This window comes from Suncus etruscus, chromosome 10, assembly GCF_024139225.1.
Source record: "Suncus etruscus isolate mSunEtr1 chromosome 10, mSunEtr1.pri.cur, whole genome shotgun sequence".
NCBI lineage: Eukaryota > Metazoa > Chordata > Mammalia > Eulipotyphla > Soricidae > Suncus > Suncus etruscus.
Genome location: NC_064857.1, coordinates 47,378,250 through 47,402,183, shown reverse-complemented (window position 1 = coordinate 47,402,183; position 23,934 = coordinate 47,378,250). Strand labels below are relative to the sequence as shown.

Genomic DNA, 23,934 nt, shown 5'->3' with positions numbered 1-23,934 from the left:
TGGGTTATATATTTATTGCTGCCTCCATATCTCTAACTTCTGTTTGTAGGTATCTCTTTTCAGTTGCAGTGTTTATTTTGTGTATGAGTTCCTTTGATAGCTAACAGATATTTGTGATGCATAAATGGATGTAAACAAGGGGATATTCCAGAACATAAAAAAATATTGCAAATTTGCTTTCAGGGGTAGGGGAGGAGTTGCAGCCCGGCCAGTTGGAGTTGGTCTACCAAGAGGGACTGCTACTTCCAGGGGAGTCCTTTCTACTCGAGGACCAGTGAGTCGGGGAAGAGGACTTCTGACTTCCAGAGCAAGAGGTGTCCCCCCAACTGGGTACAGACCTCCACCACCACCCCCAACACAAGAGACCTATGGAGATTATGTAAGTGAAAATGTGAAACAACTTGGACGGTGACTTGACTGACTCTCCCCAGTCATCCCATTGCATGTTGTAATCACATCTCTTTTTTTTGGCTTGTTTTAGTTCTATAAAAGTCCGTCTAAATTCAGCATATATTATTGATGCTAACTAAGTACTTGGTACTAAAGGATGTATGATGAGAAAATAATAACCTCTTTCAATAAATTGAGTAAAAATTATATATGGAACTGAGTTTTATTATTGGGAGCATTGACTGTCATGGAGACATTATCAAGATCTTGCAGGATTTTAATATAATATTCTTTGATTTCTCACTCCAGGTTGCCTTTTAACAATTTAGTCCTTCAAAAATAATTAAAGTATGTCAGGCTTTTTTTTTATCCTTAAGTGTTTTCTCTAAAGATCTGCTGTGAATATGAGTTGTTAATAGAAATTTCAGTGAAGGAAACAAAAGTTCCCATTTTTAATGCACATCAGTTAATTTCTTTTCATTTACCACTCAATACTTTTCTAGCAGGATTCAAAGTCTTATGAAACATAAAGAAAAGAAAATATAGTTAGTGAAACTAGGTGGGAAAAGTGAAGAATTCTTCAGCAACAAACAGAGCACCTTGGATTTTTTTTTTAATTTTTTGTCTGCAAAAACCACATTTGTTTATTCTTATTTGGCACATTGATGCATGGATCATCTTGAACTATTACTCATGGCTATGTATTCTGTATTTTGAAATCAACCTAGATATGGCAGACGGTTTGGCATTGAAATATTCTATGCCTAAAGCTCAACTATCAAAAATGTTGTAAATCATGCTTCTTTATTTTTTAATATAAATCTTTATTTAAGCACCATGATTACAAACAAGTTTGTAGTTGGGTTTCAGTATAAACAGAATATCTTCCCTTCATCAGTGCAACATTCCCACCACCAATGCCCCTACTTCCCCCATCCCTGCCTGTATTTGCGAAAGGCATTCTACTTCTCTTATTCTTTAACATTGTCGTGTTAGTTGTTAGTGCAGTTATTTCTCTAACAGAGTTGATCACTCTTTGTGGTAAGCTTCAAATTGTGAGCTGTTTCTTCCAGCCCTTCCAGTACTTAAGTCTATTGTCTCTGGGCCTTATTACAGTAATGTCTTTAATTTTTCATAAAATACATAGATGAGTGAGACTATTCTGTGTCTATCTCTCTCCCTCTGAATTATTTCACTTAACATAATAGATTCCATGTACATCGCGTATCAGAAATTTTTATGACTTCATCTCTCCTGATGGCTGCATATTATTTCATTGTGTATATGTACCACAGTTTCTTTAGCCATTCATCTGTTGAAGGGCATTTTGGTTGTTTCCAGAGTCTGGCTATTGTAAATAGCGCTGCAATCCTAATGATATGCCCTAGTAACAGAAAAACACCTTGAATTTTTAACCTAACTTCCTAATGAACCATAAATGGAGAAAGGTTTTAGTGTTAAGATAATTAAATGTATGAAATTATATAAATAAAAATTGTTTTGTATTTGTAATATTAAAGCAGGTTATGTGAATTGAGCAGCAGTCACATTGCTAATTGCTACATCCAATATAATTAATATTTCATTGAAATTTTTAAATTTTTTTCATTGAGAATTATTATGAAGGGAGCCAGAGATAATATAGCTGGTAAGTCTCTTGAATTTCCTGAGATAGACTAGATTAGATCAGATACTGGACACTCCCTAAGGTTCCCAAAGCCCATCTGAAATAAGCCCTAAGCAGAGCCAGGTGTGGCCCCAAACCCCAAAACTTAAACTAAGTAAAAAACACTATTTCTAGATACTGAGCACCTTTTACAGAATTTTTGGAAGGTTGCCATTCTCTCCTGAGAAATCTCTTAAGAGATAACTAAGCCCTTCAGTGAGATCAGCTGGAAGAGGTAGAAAGTGTCCTTATGTGCTACCATTTTGTATTTTTTCTGAACATGACCTGTTCTCTTATGTTTCTAGATCTTTACTCTCATGCAGATTTCTTTGTCTGGGATACTTAGCTGACAGTTTCCTCTTTTCCTTAGGCAAAATAATACTAGGGAAATTCAAAGGAAGGCATTGCTCACTTTTGAGTATTTCTATGGCTATTCTTGTCTCTCTCCATGACTCAGACTTCTAGAAGAATAGGATAAGGTAGTATTTATCTCTCTATCTGAACCAGATAACAAATATGAGAAGCTCTTAACTTTTTTTTTATTTATTTTTATTTTTTATTTATTTTGGTTTTTGGGTCACACCTGGCAGCACGTAGGGGTTACTCCTGGATCTATGCTCAGAAATCACCCCTAGTAGGCTCAGGGGACAATATGGGATGCCAGGATTCAAACCACCATCCTTCTGCATGAAAGGCAAATGCCCTACCTCCATGCTATCTCTCCCGCCCCCTTTTTGTTTTATATTATTTTATTTTGTTGCAGACTTTTAGATCATGTAGTTTGCTACCAATAGCCAGTTTTGAAAGCTTAGGATCCAGTAACCCCTAAAATATGAGCACTTACCCATTCATTTGGCAAATGAGAAAATTGAAATGGATTCTAGCTTATACTATATAATTATTGATCTGGAATAATCATAAATTATATTCTAAATTCTATCAGGGAAGGGGCCACTCACCTCCCTCCCACTTAACTTTTCAGTCTTAGTACTAAAATGTGAACACATTAGGAAGGGCTTTTTTGGGGGGAGGTTGAATTTTGGGTCACACCCAGTGGTGCTCAGGGGTTTCTCCTGGCTCTGCACTCAGAAGTCATTCCTGGCAGGTTTGGGGGACCATATGGGATGCCAGGATTCGAACCACCGTCCATCCTGTGCTATCTCTTCGACCATAGGAAGGCTTTTTAAGAAATACTTGTTGGGGGCTGGAGCAGTGGTGCAGGTGGTAGGGTGTTTACCTTGCATGTGGCTGATCCAGGATGGACTATGGTTCGATTCCCTGGTGTCCCATATGGTCCCCCAAGCTTGGGGCGATTTCTGAGCATAGAGTCAGGAGTAACCCCAAGTATCACTGGGTGTTCCCCCCCAAAAAAAAGAAATGCTTGTTGAATAATATACTTAAGAATGATTTTTTATTTATTTATTTTTTTGCTCACTAGCAAAAGTTGATTACAAAGGGTATTAAAGGACATGAATCAACAGAGAGAACAGATACATAATGTAAAGGTATGGGAAAAAGCCAAGACTCTTTGATATGCATGCTATCGAGGATTTCCCAGTCTCTTCCAAATTTTATGTGTTCACCAACCCAGAAACCCTCAGAATCTCTTGCTCAACGGATTTTAATGGAAATATTTTTGCTCAAGCCTTACTGAGAGTTCACTGACCATTGAAATCAACCCCCAGCTCTTCACCTCTATCCCTGGAAGTCTCTGACCTAGACTCTGATATAGGTTAGAAGGAGACATGAAGGTCAGGGACCTTCTCCTATGGGATTCCCTTGGAAGCCAGTTCCTACCCTGATGTGTTTTGCAAAATATACCTTATTAATGTAACAAGTCATGCCCTTAAACATACAGTACTTGACTTCCAGAAATAGTCAGAAACTATGGATGAACAAACTATTTGTCAGAAACTATGGATCAAGACCAAATATATGTGTGAACTATATTTTAGTTATCTGGAATATATGTATATCTTAACAAATTTCAGTAATAAAGACATCATTTTTATCCCTTTATTCTCAAATTGTATTATTTTTACTCTCGTTACTGGTTTCTACCTCAAAAATAAATGGCGTTATATTACCTTTTCTCACATCCACAACTGTTAGCTCCATATACCTAGATCTTTTTTCCCAATTGATAGGAAATTTCTTTTATGATCCTGGTGATTCAACCCAAGACCTTACACAGTATTTGTAGGATTTTTATTTCATTCAAAAATGTTTATATTATAGTTCGATAAACTATTGTATTGTCCAAAATTCTGATACTGAGATACAGTTATTTCAATGTCCCTCCCTTTTCCCAGTCCACCATTCCTTCCCCTGATCCATCTCCCCATTATTTGTTCATTATCAATTATGGTTTTAATGTATATTGTTATCTTCCTTAGCACTCTCCATGTGCTCAAGAACTTCCACTTAGGTTTCCATGTTACTTTCTGGCAAATTTGTTACCTTTAGCCCTTTCTGGGATTCCTAAGTCTGTATTCTAGATTCTGAGGTTTATTATGGACTAATATTAAATCCATATACTTGACTTGTTACTTTATAGACCACAGGTGGTGTGAGATGATTTTGTCTTTTGCTAGACTAATTATAAAATTATCACCTGTAAAGAACTCAGCCCATATTATCCTGTACTTTTAATTATTATTCACATGCCAATTTGCATGACAGATTATTGGCATATAGCTTAGTAGTATAAGATTTAATATGTCTTTTTCTCAGAGGATTAGAAATTTCTAAGCCAGAAGAAGAAAGACAAGATAATCACAGTTATCTGGATGAGAAACTGTAATGTAGTAATGTGTGGGGATAGGGTGATGCCTAGGTCACCTTTGACCCAAGAATTAGGGAGAAGAACAGAGAAGGAAAGATGTAAAGACTGGAATTCTGGAAGATGGGAAAGGGTAGTAATGGAGGAACAGGGATCAGCAACACTGAAAACATGAAAACTAAGCAGAAACCACCAGATTTTGCAATGTATACGTCAAGGTTGCAGGCAGGTGATGTTGGTGGCAAGTGATGTAGTATGGGAAAACTGGTGATGAGATTGGTGTCAAGTATATGCCTAAAACTCAACTATCAATAATGTTGTAAGTCACACTTAACTAAATTATATATTTTAAATAAATATATTTAAATATATTCAATATTTAAATATATTTTATATTTTTAAAAAGGATATTAGAAACTTTTTGGAAAACAATTCTACTTCTTAAACTCTAGCCACTAATATGTCTTCTGGCACCTTATAAATGTTTGTGAACAGAGTAATTGGCCCAGGGACTATATATATTTTTGTAGTCAAAGATACCATTGATATTTTCTATGTTTTTATAATCATTTGATGGGGAGAAGTATTTTTAACATTTTGAAAATTGTCTTTTCTTAGTTCCTTTTGTTTAGAAGGTTACTTATGTAGCTCCCGAAGATCACACATTATATATTGTAACTCTCATCTCAGAACCAAAATAAACTTTAAGAGATGTTTTTAATAAGAAGACACTTTCCTGTACATTATGCTTTAATTTAGTTGTACTAAAGTAGAAAAAATTGTTTTGACTTGGTATCGTAAACATTCTACATTATATGAAAAACAAGATCGTGGTAAAAAAAAAAAAAGAAGACACTTTTCATGATGCACTTTCTTATGTGTTCTCTTCAGGTAGATGTCTCAGGGTTTTTTTTTTTGTAAAAATATGATTTTAAGATTGAAGTAAACTGTCTTACCCAAAGTCATACAATTAATAATAAAGGAGCTGTGGTACTCAAAATTCCATAACTGTAATTTAGCAACCAAAAGAAAATTTAAAAACAAGCTAGTCATGTAGCTGTTGTAGCCAAGTTGATCAAAAGTCTTACTTTTGAAGAAAAAATCAGTAGGTATTGCATATTTCCTTATCAGTAGTGTTATAAAAGAATCATGGAGATTGACTTAAATAATCCCAGAGGCCCATTGCAATTTAATAATTATCTGGTTTTTAGAGACCTTAAGTAATGGAAATGAGCTCTATTAGGAATAATGGCATGGGGAAATATGATTAAAGATGATAACCTGAGCACTACTTTTACATCTATTGGCAAGAAATAAAAATAGCATTTTCACTATGTAAGAATTTAAGGATCGAGACTACTAGACACTGAGGTACTTGCCTTGTATGCAACAAATCTGGTTCAAAAACCCCAGTCACTCCTGAGCACCTCTGGAGTATGAAAATAAGAAAAAAATCTTACAACTTTAATTTTTTTGAGAACCTAACATCTCAGTTAGTCTTATAAAAATTTAAGTAAGATACCAAATCCAAAGGCAATGACAACAGAATTGATACCCAATCTACAACAAGCTAGACACAGAGGGGACTACTTATATTAGCAGCCCAGGGACTAAGGGTGGGAGATATGGGATGCATACTGGGAACAGGGGTAAAGGGAGGACAACTTTGGTGGTGGGAATTCCCCTGATTCAATGTTAATATGTACCTAAAATATTACTGTGAAAGATATGTAATTTACTTTGGCCAAAATAAAAAATATTATTAAAAAATTTAAGTAAGATGAAACTATTCAAAAAAGTCATCCCCCCCAAAAAATGGCATGTCATATTTTTGCAGAGTTATGCCTATAATGTAAATAAATTTTAGTATTCCCAGTGAGTAAATTTGGTAAGTTGAAGTATTCTTTGTCAAGTAGGCTTGTTGAAATTACACTGATTTTTCTCAAGATGAGTTTATAATATCATCTTATCCAGCTGTTCATCAGAATCACTGTCACAATATTACAAGTGTGTGTCATTGAATCTTATATATCTGTTAGCAATACATTTCTGTTTGCCAATGAGAAGGTCCTTATTACAAGGCTGAATATGGATATAGCAGTCGCCTCTCAAGTAGAGTTGAATAACAATCAGTTAAAAACCTAATTATTTTCTCAGTGAATATGTGTCTTTAAGAGTCAGATTTTAGAAAACAAGCCCATTCAATTGAGATTAGTTCATTATTTTCCGAGTAAAGAAAAGAAAAACATATTTTCAACCATTTGAGCACAATTTGGAATCTTTTCCTCCACTTGTAGTAAAATAGACTTAATTACAGTTACTTCACTTTTCTTTTTTGTGAGTAAGAAATATATCTTTGCAAAATGACCATTACTTTTGTCCAGATAATTAGCTGACATATTAATTAGTGTAACCTAGAATACGATGAAGGAGAGTACTTTAACAATTCAAAATTTTGGTGTAATTACACAGAAAGGCTTCTAGGCAGAATTAGATTTACATATGAATTCATTTGGAAAGTGTTAACATTTTTGACAATATGCTCTAAGCCTCACATGTAATAAAACTATATAGATATATGTATGTGTATATATATGTTTATTTCCCAAACACTCAGTATGGTAATTTATTTAATATCTGTTAAATATCATGTCCATTCTTATCATTTCACCTAAAATATATATATATTAGCAGCTACTCTATCTAAATCTGGCTAAACTTAAATCTAAATACTGGCTCTCATCCTAATGCTCAGGAAATGCTTGGAAAGCTCTAGTTTTCGTGACCATAGGAGACCTCATTGTTTCTCAGAAGTTTTAAGAAGGTAAAGAAATGTATATCCTGGCACCCCTTAACTTCTATAGTATCTCTCTAATCCCCACATCATTCTTTAATGTACATTTTAAGATTCGGTAAAATCTTACTTCTTCATTACTTTGTGAGTTAATCTGATGTTGTAATCTTATGAATAGTTTATTTTAATATGCAGGTGAAGATTGTAATGAGAGATTTTTCTCAGTACAGTGACTATTGGCATAATTTTTTTGACAGTTAACTAATCTGTATAGTGCTTTAATTATCTTGTTTTCCACAGTGAGGAATTTAAACAGTGCAGTTTGTGAAAAGGTTATTTGTAAAATGCATTTTAAATATAAATTGAAATGCCTAGGGGTACTTTTTTATTTTAGATTAAAAGATGAAGATTATGATTTTTTATATCTGTCTTACCAGGAGCAAAAATAAGAACAGTATGCAATTTATTTGAAATATCTTTCAGCATCTTCCAAAGACAATCTTTTTCCTCTGTTGTTTGAAAAGTTGACCTATTTTAGAAATGTAAACTTCAGGAAATAGAGCCTCTCTTAATTTTATATGTGGGGCTCTTTTTTTCTTTTACTTTAAATAAAGATGATTGAAGGATAATATACTTTATTAAGGGAGCGTAGGTTCCAAAGTGATAATGTCACTAAGACACAGAATGCACATTTTGTTCCATAATTAGGCAGTTTCACTTGAGCAATGACAATTGAATTAATACCATGGCTATGTCTTATCAACTTCCAGTGTGTGAGGACTGTGGAAGGGAGCAGAATTTGAGAACTACTTAATTATAATGCCCATTGCTATTACGAATTTCCTACAAGAATCTGGCACGTATTTTTCTGGCTTTCATTGGTCCTTTAACCAATGTTCACAAGAGTAGTGAACATTACTAAGTATTTTGTATTTGATAATTTTATTTGTTTTTTGTTTGGGGGCCACACCGGGCAGTGCTCAGGGATTACTCCTGGCTCCACACTCAAAAAAGTCACTGCTCTGGGGACCATACGGGATACCGGGGATCGAACCTGGATCCATCCCAGGTTGGCCGTGTATCAGGAAAACACGCTACCACTGAGCTATTACTCTAGTCTGGGTATTTCATTCCTTGATATAAAAGTAAAAGATAGTTACTATTCAGGATAAGATTACCTGTATTTGATTGATGTATAGAATATTAAGAAGGAAGTCTTAATTGCTTAAGGGAATTGTGGAAAGACAATCTAGAGTAGACAGCATTTAAACCAAATGGAAAAGGAAACTGGTAGCATTACACCAGGAAGATTTGGGAGTATTTTCCTGAGAAGGGAGAGTAATTGTTCAAAATTTATGCAAGTTGAATATACTGGGGTAGCCAGAAGAATTGATGGGTGATATTGATGATGTTAATGATCTGCCTTAAACTATTATTCTATTCAACTTATAGATATCAAGCAGGTATAGGTAACTAGCAGGACATGGATCTTTAAAGAGACTTTAGACTTAAAGCAGTTCAAAGAAAACCACGTTGTCCTGTCAGTTGATTAAAAATTACATGTGAAAGATTTGTAATCCACTTTGGTCAAAATAAATATTATTTAATTAATAAAAATATATAAGTCCAGCTGACCATTTGAAATATGTCCTTGTACTCTGGAATTTATAGGAATCTCAGTTGAGCACTGGGTCTTAACTTTAGTTTATATAATAATAATAAATGCTATGGTAGTTTGGAAGCCAATCTAGCTAGTTCAAATGCTTTTGATGCTGTGTGACCTTTGATAAATCGTGTTATTGCTCTATTTCTTATTGCCAGATCTGTAAATGGAAATGTTAGTTGATAGATCTGGGACTATTAAATTAACATAGTGGGGAATATTTAGAATAGTTCTTGGTACATGAATATAGTTTTTAAATATTTATGTCATTATTAACGCAGACTGCTTCTTCAATTTACCAGGATAGCTTTGTCATTAAGAGTAGACTTTTGCTATTTATTGGGCATTAACCTATGATAGTCATAACACTAAATAATATCCATAACCATCAGAACGATAAGATCAAACATACAAATTTAAGTATTAAGTAGAATAAATTATAATAGGAACCCCTATACTGTGAGGTCATGAATTAGTAGTACTAATTTGGAATAATTGGCACTTCCTGAAAAAGCTGGATGCTTACCTCCCAAGATCAGTGCTCTGGCTTCTGGGAACTACTCCAAGAAGATACATATGTTATATGACATATTAAAAGTCATATAGAAAAAAAAGGCAAAGTATCTTATCATCATTAGAGTAATAAGCAGTTGTAGTGATATAGATCAAAAGCAAGCAGCCAAAGGAAAATAGCTGGTGTTGGTATACATGGCTATTACAAAAAACATAATTGAGTAAAGAATAGTGACACAAATTGGCAGATAGAGTGACTTCATAAGAATTTCAAAGGGGGCCCGGAGAAATAGCACGCCATTTGCCTTTCAAGCAGCCGATCTAGGACCTAAGGTGGTTGGTTCAAATCCCAGTGTCTCATATGGTCCCCCATGCCTGCCAGGAGCTGTTTCTGAGCAGACAGCTAGGAGTAACCCCTGAGCCCAAAAACCAAAAAAAAAAAAAAAAGAAAAGAATTTCAAACGGAAGCCATTTGTTACCCATTGTTCTACAAATCAGAATAATGGGATAATGAGAGAAAGGATAAGGAGGGAGAGGGAGAGGGAGAGAGAGAGGAGAGAGAGAGAGAGAGAGAGAGAGAGAGAGAGAGAGAGAGAGAGAGAGAGAGAGAGAGAGAGAGAGAGAGAGAGAGAGAGAGAGAGAGAGAGAGAGAGAGAGAGAGAGAGAGAGAGAGAGAGAAAGAGAGAAAGAGAGAAAGAGAGAAAGTAATCCAAACAAAACAAAAAGTCTATCAGGATCATAGTTCTTTTGTGAATGATATAAGGTGAATTTATATAGTTTTCCATTTATTTTGAATCCTGGTGCTAGTCACGTAACTATGCTCACCTGGTACAAAGTCACAACAAAATTGACCTCTTATGATAAGTACATTTACATGGCTTGTTTTATGGTTTCATAAGTTTAAGAACTTAGTCACTTTGAATTAAGAACACTGCACTTAACAGACCAGATAGTAATGTTGATAACAGAACTAGACATTTTTCTTCAGTACATACACAAATTAGGTAACAATGGAGGTTTCTCATTGAGATTAACATTAGAGCAAAGTGTAATTGTTACATAAAGCTCTGGGCTGAAACCTGCCTCTGAAACCTCTGTGAATTAGACAGGGTGTGACTACCAAGACCTACTATATATGGTGCCTTTGTTTTTGATCAGTTGTCATCCAGATGGGGGGAGAACATTCTCTTTAACGGAAGAACACTTTAGGAAATGACTGACTTGTTGCAAATGCACTGTTGTCATGCTTTCATTTTTTATTTGGAAAATATTTATTAAATGCTACTTATGATAGCTTGACACCACAGAAATTAGTAAATAGAACAGATAAAAATCTTATTCTCATATTTTTATATTCATATATATTAAAATATATTTATAGATTAACAATATATGGCAAAAGCTGGCTCCCTGTGTGTGACACCAGGCGGGGAAAATCCGCGAAAGTACACCGGCCCAGTGGGGCTCAGCTGTGAAAGACTGTGAGTGTGACCTGTCTATGTCTGTCTACTGTCCTCTTGCGTGAAACTCTTGCGAGTGGGGCAAAAAGAGGCTCAGAGGAGCACGGCCGCGTAGCGAAGCGGAGCGGCCGTGCACTCTTTCTAAGGAAAGAACTCCATTGCAACAAGAAGGAAAAATCACACTAAGAACGGCGCTATATCACAGAAGCAAACATTTCTCTCTGGACTGTCTTCTCTGTTGCATGCTCGGGCCTAAGATTTGTCCCAGTGTGAGGCTTCATCCACGGAGGACTCCCCTCCCTTAGAGGCAAGTCAGCCCATCCAGAAAGGGAGGAGCCAGAGGAGTGTGCTGCCTACATCATATAGACAATGAATACCACCACAACACGTAGAAAAACCCACAATACAAGTGTGACAATGGGGAAACAACGCAGGCCAGCATCAGACATAGAGAATGAAGATGACAATTCTGAGGACCAGATAATGACTGAACAACTAATCAACCTCTCAGATAAGGACTTTAGACTAGCAATATGGAAGGTGCTCAACAGACTCCAAGAAACCATGGATCGAGTTGAACAGAACACTAATAAGAACCAAGAAAATATGAAGGCAGAAATGACAAAACTCCAAACTGAAATAACATGTCAACTAACAGGACTGAAAAAGTCAGTAAACGAAGTGAATGACAAAATGGATAAGCTCTGGGACAGGGTATCAGAAGCTGAGAATAGACTTGGTGCTGTGGAAGATGAGATACATAACAATTCCATACAGCAGGAGAGATTGGACAAAAAACTTAAAGCAAATGAGCAGACAATGGAAAAATTAGTCAAAGAATGGGAACAGACGAAAATAGAAGTCTATGATAAGATCAACAGAAACAACTTAAGAATCATTGGAGTCCCAGAGACCCAGGAAGAAAATTTCCAGGAAGAATCAATGGTCAAGAACATCATTAAAGAGAAACTTCCAGAGCTAAAGAATATATGTGATCAAATCCTGCATGCCCGAAGAGTACCAACCAAAAGAGACCCCAGAAAAACCACCCCAAGACACATCCTAGTCACAATGACAAATCCCACAGATAGAGACAGAATTCTGAAAACAGCAAGATCAAAAGGGGAAATCATGTTCAAGCAAGCTTCCCTGAGATTTACAGCAGACCTGTCACCAGAAACGCTCAATGCCAGAAAGCAGTGGTGGGATATTGTGACAAGACTGAATGAAATGAATGCTTCACCCAGAATACTATACCCAGCAAAACTCACTTTCCGGTTTGATGGAAGAATACATGGTTTCACAGACAAAAAACAGCTCAGAAACTTCACAGACACAAAACCAGTCTTAAGAGAAAAACTGAAAGACCTAATCTAAGACAAGACTACCCAAAAGACACACCAAATTTTGAAATAAAGATGGCGTTAAATCCCAGGACAATTCTTTCTCTCAACGTCAATGGACTAAATGCACCAGTTAAGAGACACAGAGTGGCTAAATGGATCAAAAAACTCAATCCAACCTTCTGCTGCCTACAAGAAACGCACCTGAATAGTCAGAACAAACATAGACTCAAAATAAAAGGCTGGAGAAAAGTTATCCAAGCAAACAACACCCATAAAAAAGCTGGAGTGGCCATACTAATATCAGATAATGCAAACTTTATACTCAGGAAGGTTGTAAGGGACAAAGACGGACATTTTATATTAATCAAGGGGTACGTAGAGCAGGAAGAATTCACTCTCCTAAACATATATGCACCGAATGAGGGGCCAGCAAAATATTTAATACAACTGTTGACAAATCTGAAAAATAATATCAACAACAACACAATAATTGTGGGGGACCTTAACACGGCTTTGTCAACACTGGACAGGTCAACCAGACTGAAACCCAACAAGAATATACTAGACCTGAGGAGAGAAATGGAAGAAAGAGGCCTAGTGGATATATATAGGACACTCCATCCCCAGAAACCTGGATACACATTCTTCTCCAATGTACATGGGACATTCTCCAGGATAGACTACATGCTGGCACATAAAACATACCTCCATAAGATCAAGAGGATAGAAATTTTGCAGACTACCTTCGCTGACCACAAGGCTCTGAAATTATTTGTGAACTCCAAAGGGACTCAGAAGAAACACTTTAACACCTGGAAGTTAAACAGCCTCATGCTCAATAACCAGTGGGTCCGAGATGAAATCAAGGAGGAAATAAAAAGGTTCCTGGAAACAAATGACAATAAAGATACAAACTCTCAGAACTTATGGGACACAGCAAAAGCAGTACTGAGAGGAAAATTTATAGCTTTGCAAGCACACATCAGGAAGGAAGAAGGAGCTTACCTGAGTAGCTTAATGACACAGCTAATAGAACTAGAAAATGCTCAACAAAAGGACCCAAGAATAGGAAGACAGAAGGAAATAACAAAGCTGAGAGCAGAAATCAACGAAGTGGAAACTCAAAAAACAATCCGAAAGATCAACGAAAGCAGAAGTTGGTTCTTTGAAAAAATAAACAAGATTGATAGACCACTGGCAAACCTAACAAAGAAAGAGAGAGAGAGAAACTTGATAACTCGTATCAGGAATGAAAAAGGAGAGATCACTACTGATATGACAGAGATTCAAAGGGTAATCAGAAACTACTTTGAAAAACTCTACGCCACTAAAAATGAGAACCTGGAAGAAATGGATAAATTCTTGGACTCTTATAATCTTCCACGGTTGAAGGAAGAGGATGTAGCATATCTAAACACCCCCATCACCATTGATGAAATTAAAACAGTAATCAAATGTCTGCCGAAAAACAAAAGCCCAGGTCCAGATGGATTCACGAATGAATTCTATCAAACTTTCCAAGAGGAACTACAGCCAATCTTGGCAAGACTCTTTCATGAAATTGAACAAACAGAAACACTTCCAAATAGCTTTTATGAAGCCAACATCACCTTGATACCTAAACCAGACAGAGATGCTACCAAAAAAGAAAATTACAGACCAATATCACTGATGAATGCAGATGCAAAGATCCTCAACAAAATCCTGGCAAATAGGATTCAATGCCACGTTAAGAAGATCATCCACTACGATCAAGTAGGTTTCATCCCAAGAATGCAAGGCTGGTTTAACATCCGTAAATCTATCAACATAATACACAACATCAATAACAAGAAAAATAAAAACCACATGATCATATCAATAGATGCAGAGAAAGCATTTGATAAGGTCCAACACCCATTCTTGATCAAAACTCTCAGCAAGATGGGAATGGAGGGAACCTTTCTCAATATAGTGAAGGCCATCTACCACAAGCCAGTGGCAAATATTATCCTCAATGGAGAAAAACTGAAAGCCTTCCCTCTAAATTCTGGCACAAGACAAGGCTGTCCTCTCTCACCACTCCTATTCAACATAGCACTGGAAGTACTTGCTATAGCGATTAGGCAAGAAAAGGATATCAAGGGAATCCAGATAGGAAAGGAAGAAGTCAAGCTCTCACTGTTAGCAGATGACATGATACTCTACTTAGAAAACCCTAAAGACTCTATCAAAAAGCTTCTAGAAACAATAGACTCATATAGCAAGGTGGCAGGCTACAAAATTAACACACAAAAATCAATGGCCTTTCTATATACCGATAGTAATAAGGATGAAATGGACATTAAGAAAACAACCCCATTCACAATAGTACCACACAAACTCAAATATCTTGGAATCAACTTGACTAAATATGTGAAGGACCTATACAAAGAAAACTATAAAACTCTGCTCCAAGAAATAAGAGAGGACACACGGAAATGGAAACACATACCCTGCTCATGGATTGGCAGGATTAACATCATCAAAATGTCAATACTCCCCAAGGCATTATACAGATTTAATGCCATCCCTCTAAAGATACCCATGACATTCTTCAAAGAAGTGGATCAGACACTCTTGAAATTCATTTGGAACAATAAACACCCTCGAATAGCTAAAGCAATCATTGGGAAAAAGAATATGGGAGGAATTACTTTTCCCAACTTTAAACTGTACTACAAAGCAACAGTTATCAAAACAGCATGGTATTGGAATAAGGATAGGTCCTCAGATCAGTGGAATAGGCTTGAATACTCAGAGAATGTTCCCCAGACATACAACCATCTAATTTTTGATAAAGGAGCAGGAAATCCTAAATGGAGCAGGGAAAGCCTCTTCAACAAGTGCTGTTGGCACAATTGGATAGCCACGTGCAAAAAATTAAACTTAGACCCCCAGCTAACATCATGTACAAAGGTAAAATCCAAATGGATTAAAGACCTCGATATCAGCCCCAAAACCATAAGATATATAGAACAGCACATAGGCAAAACACTCCAGGACATTACAGGCATCTTCAAGGAGGAGACTGCACTCTCCAAGCAAGTGAAAGCAGAGATTAACAGATGGGAATATATTAAGCTGAGAAGCTTCTGCACCTCAAAGGAAATAGTGCCCAGGATACAAGAGCCACCCACTGAGTGGGAGAAACTATTCACCCAATACCCATCAGATAAGGGGCTAATCTCCAAAATATACAAGGCACTGACAGAACTTTACAAGAAAAAAACATCTAACCCCATCAAAAAATGGGGAGAAGAAATGAACAGACACTTTGACAAAGAAGAAATACGCATGGCCAAAAGACACATGAAAAAATGTTCCACATCACTAATCATCAGGGAGATGCAAATCAAAACAACAATGAGATACCACCTCACACCCCAGAGAATGGCACACATCACAAAGAATGAGAATAAACAGTGTTGGCGGGGATGTGGAGAGAAAGGAACTCTTATCCACTGCTGGTGGGAATGCTGTCTAGTTCAACCTTTATGGAAAGCGATATGGAGATTCCTCCAAAAACTGGAAATCGAGCTCCCATACGATCCAGCTATACCACTCCTAGGAATATACCCTAAGAACACAAAAATACAATACAAAAACCCCTTCCTTACACCTATATTCATTGCAGCTCTATTTACCATAGCAAGACTCTGGAAACAACCAAGATGCCCTTCAACAGACGAATGGCTAAAGAAACTGTGGTACATATACACAATGGAATATTATGCAGCTGTCAGGAGAGATGAAGTCATGAAATTTTCCTATACATGGATGTACATGGAATCTATTATGCTGAGTGAAATAAGTCAGAGAGAGAGAAAAACACAGAATGGTCTCACTCATCTATGGGTTTTAAGAAAAATGAAAGACACCCTTGTAATAATAATTTTCAGACACAAAAGAGAAAAGAGCTGGAAGTTCCAGCTCACCTCAGGAAGCTCACCACAAAGAGTGATGAGTTTAGTTAGAGAAATAACTACATTTTGAACTGTCCTAATATTGAGAATGTATGAGGGAAATGTAGAGCCTGTTTAGGGTACAGGCGGGGGTTGGGTGGGGAGGAGGGAGATGTGGGACTTGGGTGATGGGAATGTTGCACTGGTGATGGGTGGTGTTCCTTTTATGACTGAAACCCAAACACAATCATGTATGTAATCAAGGTGTTTAAATTAAAAAAAAATTATGCATTAAAAAAAAAGATTAACAATATATAATAAAAATAATAAATATATTAATAATACATATTAAATATATGTGTTGTATTTTATATTTGTATACTTATATATATTTTTATATTTGGATATGGGTACTGCTTACTGATTAAGTAGACATTTGAGTATTGACAAGACCTAGCCTCTGCCAATCTTGCTGAAAATACTTAGGAAGGTTAAATAAAAACAAATACAAAATAATTTTTCAGGGTCCCCTGAGAACTGCTAGAAGTGATTTCCAAACAGTTCTGACTGTGGCTCCTCCCCCTAATTAAAATAGGAATCACAAAATCCTCCCTCTCATTCTCTTTATCTTCTCAATTTTTTAAAAATTATTTCTGCTTTTTTTTTATGAGGGTGGGAGGCAAACTCATTACTAACTCAAGGTTACTTCCTGGCATTGCTTCAGGGAACATATGAGATGCTGGGTTTTGAACCTAGGTAAGCAACATGCAAGGTTGCATGTTGCATGTTGCAGATGCTTTATCCACCACACAAAAGAATTGGAAGCCATAAAAGTTAATGGGAAAAAATAAAAACGACCAACATCATGAAGTAAGTACTAAAAAAAAGAAGTGAGCCTTTTATTTCTGGTTGTCAGTTCCCGTTGCTAGAGAGGTCTAATCAAAGGCCAGTTCAGCTCACCTTATGGATGTGTAGGATGGGACAGTGTCAAATGTGACTATTTTATCTCATATTTATTAATAGCACTGAGAGAAGAAATGATATTCTAGGCACCATGATTTACAGTTCTGTTCCTGATAGGGTTCCATGCATAAATCATTCCAGCACCAAAACCCTCCAGCAGCAGACTTTCTGCTTCCATCCATTATTGTCCTAGTATCAGCTACTGTCCTAAAAGTCATATTCAGCTGTGGATATAATCATAGCTGATTTGGGGCAGCTATTCTTTGTCTAAAAATTGACTAGTATTTGCAGAATGGAAAGGTAGATATCTCTGTTTACACAGAGACTTGAGAATTTGTCAAGGTCTAAAAAATAATAATTACTGGGTTTTCTCTGCTTTTTTTTTTTTCTGACCTAAGAACAGAATACTAAAGGGAATCAGATCTTTCAGAGCTGAGCATGCTAAAGGGAATAGATCATTCAGGGAATACGAGCTTTCAATAAACACAGTAAAAAAAGATGTCTTTATTGAGCACAAACTGTGTTAAAACTTTTTTATCGCATGACACATGTGATTGTTCCCACTTCTCATGTATTTATGCATTATTGTTTCCACAAGAACTGGAAATAACCAGAATGTGAATTATGATTTAAAATTCTCATTATAAAATTTAGGGTCACAGAAATGAGATGATTTATTTAAAGCCATTCAGTTAAAAAAATAAAAGGAAGTCAGAGCTAGAATTTATACATAAGCAACAAACTCCAAGTTTGATAGGAAGAATTTGCAAGAATCTGGGAACCATGTACAATATCCCATATGGTCATAAAAAAAATCCTAGGTTGATGGGATGATAGTTGAATTAATTATGGTTTATTTAAATGGTTGTAGGAAATTATATTTAAAACTGTCACTATTACGATTTTTTCTCAGTTACAAAGTAACTTGGCTGCTTGATAATTTTGAGATTATTGAGAATATTTAAAAGATTATAACCCAGATCCCAGCAATATATATATATATATTTCTCAAAAACTTTTTAGTTGGTGTATTTTATAAAGTCAAAATAAACAAGATTAGCTTTCTAATAACCTAGTACTGTAGTAGATATGAAAATTTTTAACATTTGAAATGACTAGACATCACTCCACTTAGTAACTTAATTATCTTCTTTTAGAAGAACTCAAACCATAGTGTTTGTAAAAATCACTTTTGGTTTACCCAGTGGAGCTCAGGGCTTCCTGTCCTCAGAAATCATTCCTGGCAGCTCCTGGTACTATATGGGATGGTGGGGATTGAACTCAGTTCAGCCGCATACAAGGCAAACACCTTATCTATTCTGCTATCACTTTGGCCCCAGAATCACTGTATTTTTTTTTAATATGGAAGGCTTCACGAATTTGCATGTCATCCTTGCGTAGGGCCATGATAATCTTCTCTGTATCATTCCAATTTTAGTATATGTGCTGCCGAAGTGAACATGAATCACTGTATTTTTTAAAATTCTCTTGCTTAAAATATTTTTTTCCTGGTTCAAATGTCCATGTTTGATTTTGCATTATTCTGAATTAATCTTTTCAAAGCAAGCTTTCTTTAGAATTAGACCATATGAATATTTGAACTTTGTCAATCATGGTGGAGAATAACTGTGTAGAATGTCTTTCCTGTTACTCTAATACAGGCATTTAACTAATTTTTCAAGTTTTCAAGTCCTCTTTATCAAAGATAAAAATTGAGAAGTGTAATTTGAGGACTAGAAATGTTTTCTTCAGTGAGGCATGAATGCCTATTAATATACTTTTATTACTTGTGTAAATATATTACTTCTAATAATATGTGATCTCTAGAAATTGAATTAGAGAGGGGGTGCAGGTAGTGGCAATTTAACCAGATCCTCTCATATATGCAAAGCTTTTATAACATCACTGGACCACTTTCTTGCTCTGAAGACAGGTTTGTAAAGTATTTTCTCCCCTTGGGAAACAGAACATAAGAATAATAGGTATTATTTGATAAGAAAAATGAAATGAGCTCTCTCATCAAAATGTACAAATACTTAATAGATAATATGTTTTATCTGTAATATCTCATGAGTTTGCATTCACCTTTTTTCTCATTTGTTCTTTTTTTCTTCATTCACTTATTTAACACATTGCCACATTTTGCTAATGTTCCAAACAATTGAAAATTTAGGGAGAGAAAATTTGCCTGATGCCCTCAAGATTCTGAAGGCTGGAGGACTGGAGTGATAATACAGTGAAAAGGAATTTGATTTGCACTCAGCTAACCCAGGTCTGAATCCCCAATGGTTCCCCCAGTTTATGAATAGTGATCGCTGAGCACAGAGTCAGGACTAAGCCCTGGGAACCACCCAGTATATCCCTCCCTCTTCCCCGAAAAATATTTAAAATGAAGAGCCCAAAGGCTAGTAAGAGTGAAAGGGAAAAAAATTGAAACTCTGTATATGTGTGCACTCAGCTCTTCTAGAAACTGGATAGGATGCTAATTGAAATCTTCTGGTGAAAGACTTAAAAGATAATTTTAGAGGGAATTGCATATGCAGAGAAATTACAGTATCAATCAAGAGAATGTCTTCAAGAGCCCTTCACACCTTGCTGAAGCATACAGCGAACAGTAGCTCAATAAATTGCAAAGGGCAAGATTGAGAGACTCTTGGGAATAGAGTCATCTATTCTATTGGATCTAGGAGAGCTGTGGAAAGTGAAGACTTGTAAGCAAGAAAGCAAAATAGAGTTCAATGTCATTTTTGTGGTTAATTCTGTGGGGAACGTTCTGATGAGAAAACACTATAAGTAGTTGCTAAGAAAACACAAAATTGTGGAGCTATGCCTTCATGAACAAGAGTGCTAATCTAGTGTTGAAAATAAAGAGATTCAGAGAGAGTGAGGGAAGGACAGAGACACACATAAAGAGTGATGTAGGCAGGTGTGTGTGGGAAATTAGGGAACATTAATGGTGGAAAAGGTGCAGAGTGAAGGGTGCTGTGCATTGTATGACTGGAACCATTTTTAACCATGGTATTTAAAGTGATTAAATATAAAAGTAATATAAGAAAATGGAAAAAAGGGAGTCATTATAACCAGGGATTTCAGTTTGAATATCCAATCCATTGGAGAAATCTCGATTGATTGATTTGGGGTAGTTTCATTATAAATGTAAAAAAAGGGGGTGGGTATGAGAGAGGCATTTAAGAAATAAGAAATAAAACTTATTAACCAAGTGGAATGATTATAGAATTGACCACATAAATGATGGGAGGCATTAATTCTTCTCTGACAGTATCACAACGGTTTTTTTTTAAGTATTAAAATAGAGATGTGTCTCAAAGTCTCACTCATGATGCAAGACCCTATTTGAATGGTTCAAACAAGTTTTTGAAATTCTTTTGGAACAGTTAATGTCTGTTAAGCTTTTAAAACAGATTCAATAGGTGGCTTCAAACACATCTGATGACAGTGCTTTATTTCCTTTGACTCACCTGAAGTATTTCTCGGAGGATGTACAGGAGGATTTTCTTTTTAGGAAAGCAAACTCAGGACAAATAAAGGGACTAAGTAGAAAGGGGATTGGACATGCTCTTACACAGGAAGCATTCAGTTCAACCATGTAATGAATGTTTGTTGAAAATTTCTCACTCTGTGACAGGCACATTCTTAGCTTTATAAGGGAATGAATAAGGGACAATGTACTCGCAATGATAGACAAGGCAAAAAGCCAAACATTTCTGTACAGCTGTAGATAAAAGCCCGTGTTTGGAGTCCGTTGACATAACTAGGGTGAGTGACTCTGGTTTGTGATACTGAGAGGTTACTGAACTGGACACTCACTTGAACCTCATCTTGAACAATTTACTGGAGAGCAGCCAGAGAGGCTGGAAGTGAACTGTCAATGAACTGAAATATGAAATAAATGATGGCATTGGAAACAGGATATTAGGAATGATATTAGCTTAAGAAGTAGATTGGAGCTATGTCACAAGTGAGTGTGTCATAGAGAGTGTCTCCAGGAGAAATAGAGAAATATGAAAAATGTCAACAATTTTTAAATTAAAAAATTTTTTTTTGGTTTTGGGGCCACACCCGGTAACACTCAGGGATTACTCCTGGCTATGCACTCAGAAGTCGCTCCTGGCTTGGGGGACCATATGGGATGCCAGGGGATCGAACCACGGTCCATCCTAGGCTAGCGCTGGCAAGGCAGACACCTTACCTCTAATGCCACTGCACTGGCCCCTTAAATAAAATATTTGAACATAGGAGCACCACTAATATTAAAGTAGAGTGAGTGAGTAATCATCCCAGATTCTGGCAACTATATAAAGGATAGATTCTAGAATATCTTAGCGGATTACACTGAATCTTAATGTCTCTTTTATACTACTAGTTTGAGTCCATTTAAATACTTTCTTTTAACAATTTATTGACTGTCCTTCTGAAACTTCTACACTAGCCTCAGAAAATCCTAGTGAGGAATTTTTAATACATAATTATATAAATAATATAAACAAGAGCTGCGGGTATGATTCAGTGATAGAGCACATTATGTGCATGTATGAGACCATGAAATCGAACCCTGCCAATGCTGGAGCGGAGAGGACAGAGGAGAGGGGAAAGGAAAAGGAACCAGTTGGTGGAAACACAGGAGAAAATAAAAGGATTGTGGGAGAAGAGCTGCTGAAGCCCCAGATTAATGTCTAGTAATAGCTAATAGCACAGCCTCTTGCTCACAAAATTGAGTACTTCCAATTCCCCTGCCTATACCCTTCATTGTACTCTTTTGGTCAGTCCATCACTGGTAAACCTTCCCTTTTGTGTCCAGCTAATGACCACCTCTCCTGCCATACAATAAAAAAGATGAATAATAAGAACTCCCTGCCCACCCAAAAATAGAAAACTTATTGTACATTCACACCTAACCATTATTATTCTGTCACAATATTCTTAATGTTACCATGTAATTTTAGAGTCTTTTCTTTAGAAGAAATAATACTGCTAATAAGTTCTTGGTTAAATAATGCAAGAAGAATGACAGATTTAAACCTTTTAAATATTTTTTGGGGGAAAGGTCAGTGGCACACCACGTTGGTACTTAAGACTTTCTCCTGGCTCTGTGCTCATGATGCTCCTGAAACTAGTAGTTTGGGGAGTGAACTCTTGTGAGTCACATAACAAGCAGGTGCCTACTCCAGTCCCCAGTTCTTTTAAATTTTTGATGAAAATTTTGGGGCCGGGAAAGTGGCGCTAGAGGTAGGGTGTCTGCCTTGCAAGCGCTAGCATAGGACGGACCGAGGTTCAATCCCCCGGCATCCCATATGGTCCCTCCAAGCCAGGGGCGATTTCTGAGCGCATAGCCAGGAGTAACCCCTGAGCTTCAAACAGATGTGGCCCAAAAAACAAAACAAAACAAAATTTTAATGGAGTCAATAGTTCACTGACGAATTAAATTTTGAAATGTCAGCTTGTACATCCAACAGAATAAATAAGGACTGATGAAAATGTATATATAGTAAATATATATGTAACATATGATACTTTATTACTTTTATTTAAAATATTCTAAAAATGTATAATAGTGATTTCTTAATAAATATAAAATGGAATTATTCATGTGTATTCTTTTCAAGTTACTCGTGTATTAAACAAATCCTAGAGTGTAGGAGAGAAAGAAGAAACCCTAAACTACATACCTGCCAAACTGTATATGTAGTACTGTGACATCAATGGATTCGTTCCCTAAATCCTTCTTCCTATTATCTGCACACAAGATGTGTACTTGTTCCTTTTTTTCCTAAGAGTTTTATAATTGTATCTCATGTTGTTATGTGCATGATATATTTTGAGTTCAATTTGTTAATAAAAAAAGATGAGATAAGGTTCCAGCCTCATTTTTTTCATATGCTATTCAATTGTCATGCCATAAATTTGAAAAAAATTACTTTATACACACATGAATTGTCTTAATATTTTTGTTGAAAGGAGCTGACTCATAGAGACTTCTGTTTTTTTCTTGTTGCACTTTCAGTTCCAATTATTTCAGCTCTATTATTTGTCTCTGAAAATACTATCATGTTTTCCCTTTTTTTTCATCATGTTTTCTTTACTCAAATCTGTATGATCTTACACACTGGTTGATGTTGAGAACATGTTGTTTTCATTCTAATAGTGTTTATGTATGTCTCTTAGGTTCACCTGATATCGATACTATTTAAATCTTTTTATCATGAGGGTAAGAGAAACTATATTAGATAGGGTTCATGTTCAGCAATATACCTGGTATGTTTAATTCCTAGTAATAACCTGAGCCTTCAACCATTGCTGGGTGCAACCTTGCAATCCTTCAGCAGCCCTGGAGTAGCCTTGACTTAACAGGCTCCAGAACAGTGGTTTTGCTGGCTAAGGATTGAACTCTGCTTCTTCTGAATACTGTTCCGATG

The 23,934-nt window shown here is 36.1% G+C and overlaps 1 protein-coding gene and 1 non-coding gene across 3 annotated transcripts in view; one reads left to right on the top strand and one right to left on the bottom strand.

The window, feature by feature from the left end:
- KHDRBS3 (KH RNA binding domain containing, signal transduction associated 3) overlaps window positions 1–23,934 on the top strand; it is a 183,372-nt gene that overhangs the window by 121,228 nt on the left and 38,210 nt on the right. For both annotated transcript variants that reach the window (XR_007499602.1, XM_049781985.1), the window contains exon 6: window positions 184–379. Coding sequence is in view for 1 of the 2 variants with exons in the window: in XM_049781985.1 (XP_049637942.1) it covers window positions 184–379 (196 nt within the window). In the remaining variant the exon portion in view is untranslated. The remainder of the gene's footprint in view (window positions 1–183; window positions 380–23,934) is intronic.
- Window positions 18,857–18,960, bottom strand: LOC126021707 (U6 spliceosomal RNA). Its single transcript, XR_007500197.1, has one exon. It is a non-coding gene; the product is annotated as a U6 spliceosomal RNA (small nuclear RNA).